Source organism: Propithecus coquereli, unplaced genomic scaffold (assembly GCF_000956105.1).
Source record: "Propithecus coquereli isolate 6110/MARCELLA unplaced genomic scaffold, Pcoq_1.0 Scaffold161, whole genome shotgun sequence".
Taxonomy (NCBI): domain Eukaryota; kingdom Metazoa; phylum Chordata; class Mammalia; order Primates; family Indriidae; genus Propithecus; species Propithecus coquereli.
Window position 1 is genome coordinate 1,661,576 of NW_012140636.1, and position 3,379 is coordinate 1,664,954.

General features: G+C 38.6%; 1 protein-coding gene across 1 annotated transcript in view; it reads right to left on the reverse strand.

Moving 5' to 3' along the window:
* ADH1C (alcohol dehydrogenase 1C (class I), gamma polypeptide) overlaps nucleotides 1-3,379 on the reverse strand; it is a 149,924-nt gene that overhangs the window by 62,246 nt on the left and 84,299 nt on the right. The window contains exon 7 of the mRNA XM_012641071.1: nucleotides 348-483. Coding sequence (XP_012496525.1) covers nucleotides 348-483 — 136 coding nt within the window. The remainder of the gene's footprint in view (nucleotides 1-347; nucleotides 484-3,379) is intronic.

Here is a 3,379-nt window from a genome sequence, read left to right on the forward strand (position 1 = left end):
AAGAAGCAAATTTAGCAGGTGTCTAAATTTGGGCAATGAGTGTAGACATGAATTATAGATTAATGTGTCCCACGGACTTTCTGTGTCCTATTAGAAATTTTGGTGCCTTATGCCATCAGAAGTATAAAAAGGGGTCCTAGTTAGTTTATGGGGACACTAGAAAATTCTGTCTGGGGATCTTCTGTCTTCCTTCATTCCACATCTAGTTGATTTGGAGCCTACAGATGCAATAGGAGTTTTGATTAAGTTTTGACCACATTGCTTTCTAAAACCTGGCCTTGTCACTTGTAAAAGGGGAGGGATTCTGAGGTTAATGACAGCTTGGCCTTTAAGCGTTAAGTACATACCTCCAAAAACACCTCCTTTCCAGGTGCGTCCAGTCAATAGCATTAAAGGGTTCATCGAGAGGGTGTTAGTACCAGGAGGTATCCCTACAATGACGCTTGTGCCACAGGCCACATGACAACATAAAAGGGCAGCCATCTGGAATAAAATCAACACTTAGCATCCTTTACGTAAACTCTCTGATAGTCTCTACTGATAATGCACAGCATGATGTCATATTGATATAGCTAGATTGTGAGTGTGGGGAGGGAAGGAATTATGTCTTCTTGTTCTTCATTCCTTTTTGTGCCTAGATTAGTGCTGTGGATTTAGGAAATGCCCAGAAAATGTTTTTTGAATGAAAGAATGGATGAAAGCATTTGTGTATAGTTAACACTTTCGTATAAAGTAATAAGAAGGCAAAGATCATTACAAACGTATGGAAATTCTGGTTCCTTAAGTAAGGGTACTCTTTCATCATTACATGATTCTCAGGCCATCTTTGAGCTGGTTAATTCATTTTTCATTGATTTATTAAATAGATGATTTGAACCTGGGACATTGAAGCAGATGGTTTGATGGTGAACAAGGTATGATTAAATCATCAAAATTTGTCTCTTTTCCACTTGATGGTTTGCCTTTTTGATGGATTTCTGTTCTACGTCCATTTCTAAAATGGGCATGTTTTAAACATTGTTTTTTACCTCCCTCAAATGCATATTGTTTTCATTTTAAACTACACTTATTATTCTGGATCCTGAAAAGACAGTCCAGAAAGTCTTCCCCCTCTAGTCATCCTTTTGAACACGTTCTGTAGTAAGATAACCTTACAGGATCCCCCAAGGCAAATAATGATTAGTCCTTTGATTTTGGATTATGACACTTAGAAGACCAGACATCCTCAGAACATGTGGCTATCCAGCATTTGGTATCTTGATATAAGGTAACAATTCAGTTCCGCACGAGAAAATGGGGGAAAATAATAGAAAAAGAGCATAAGGAGGAAAACTACAGCCTTGGAGAAAACTGGATTCTCGTGAAACTTCATGCTTGTACAGCATATTGTCCCAGGTCAAGGCTGCAAAGGGTTTTACTTTCACGGTGCTGCTCCCCTTCACACTGCTAGGACTTCCTGGAGAACCTCAACAAAGGGGGTTTGTTGGTCTCTGTGGACTTATTCAGTAGGATTCTAGAGAATTCGGTGTCGGTAAAATACAGCTGGAGATGTGTTTTCCATTTCAGCTGATGATATTTGTACTTATTTGAAAGTAATAAGATGTACATTTCAAAGATGACATAAGCACCACAAGATTCGAAATAGTATCAATATCAATAATAATGCTGGCTGACATTTATTGAGAGCTTACTGTATGACAGGTGGCTGTGTGCTAAGTATCTTCCACGCATTATTTCATGTAATCCATAAAGAGTGCAATGAGATAAGTATGTATCTCTCTTATTTGGGGGCTGGTAAATTGTTGACTTTTTAAAGTATTCAGTCCAACATATCGATCTTGGATACAAGATATGTGCAGGCACTGTGCTCTCCCTGTGGCAAAATATAGGGTGCATTAAAGCAGTGACTTTCCTTATGGCACATTTTCAGTTAATGAAATAATTCCTGACCTAAAATTGCTCATTCCTTTTAGGAAAATTATGATATGTAAAAACATTAGAATCCATTAAAGCATGTTAAGAATTGTTAAGCCATTTTTGTTAAGAATGTGGAGAAAAAATAACACCAATTTGAGAACAGAATTTATATTAGCTATATTTACTTGAGTTTGAACTTTTCTACTAAAAATTAATAAAATAAATCTGTAATGGTTCCATTAAAAAACAAACCCTTTTCTTTTCTAAAATGGAAATATTACTTGAGGCAGGCTTGCTTAGCTGATAGAAGGAAAGATTTCTCAAGAATAAATTAAACAAGCCAGGTAACAAACAGGAGATGGAAAATTACCATTCATCATTTAAAAAATATTCCTTATACACAATATTTATATTCCGCTAATTAAAAGCATACTCCAGATTGCAGAAGCAGAAATTCCACACGTCATTGTACGTACCAGCGTTTCAAGCCGACCAATGACCTCAAAGGAAAAATCGACACCTCCATCGGTCATTTCCATGATCACCTCATGAATGGGTTTCCCGTAGTCTTGAGGGTTGATGCATTCAGTGGCGCCCAACTCTTTGGCCTTTGCAAATTTACCCTTGTTGATGTCTACAGCGATGATCCTGGCCGCTCCAGCTGCTTTACAGCCCATGACGACAGACAGGCCAACACCTCCGAGGCCAAACACAGCACAGGTAGAGCCCTGGGTGACCTGTGTATTCAGAAAATGCAAAAATGGACTAAGTAATGGTTTCTGGAATGTGCCTAGGCTTCATAAAGTGTCAGGCCTTGTCTGTTACAAAGAGCCACTCAGAATCTCGTGTCCAATCTGTTGTCAAAAGCTCTTTTGGCTTTAGTTGTTTCATGTTTGCATTGAGGGGGTCGAAATAGGTCAGTGGTTCTCAAGCTTTGCTGCATATTAGACTGATCTGGTGAGCTTTAAAAAAATCCCAATGCCCAGGTCACAGCCCACACCAATTAAATCAGAATCTCTACAGATGCGACCCAGTCCTCAGGTGATTCCATCAGGATACCCAGGCTGGGAACCCGGGATGGGATGATCTTTGAGTTCTAAATATCGGTGACTGCAATCTTGAAGGGAATGTAAATGGCTGAAAGCTACTGATAGCCAGCTTTAGTATCTCAGACATACACAAAGGCAGTTTGTGGAAAATGGCGTTAGTAGAAAAGGCTACTTAAGGAGATCGAAAAATTATTCAGTCAAATCCTCAATGATTAACTGTTGGGTTCATTAAGTTTCAGTAGTCATGACCAATAAATCCTGCTTTAAAAAATACACTAAGGAACAATAATGCAACAAAAAGTTGGTCTATATTTTAACAATGACGAAAATCTTTTATTATGACTATTCTCAGCTTCTGGTCCATGGAAGGCCCACTTAGACCACCCGTAGAACAGATGAGACAATTGCTCAAA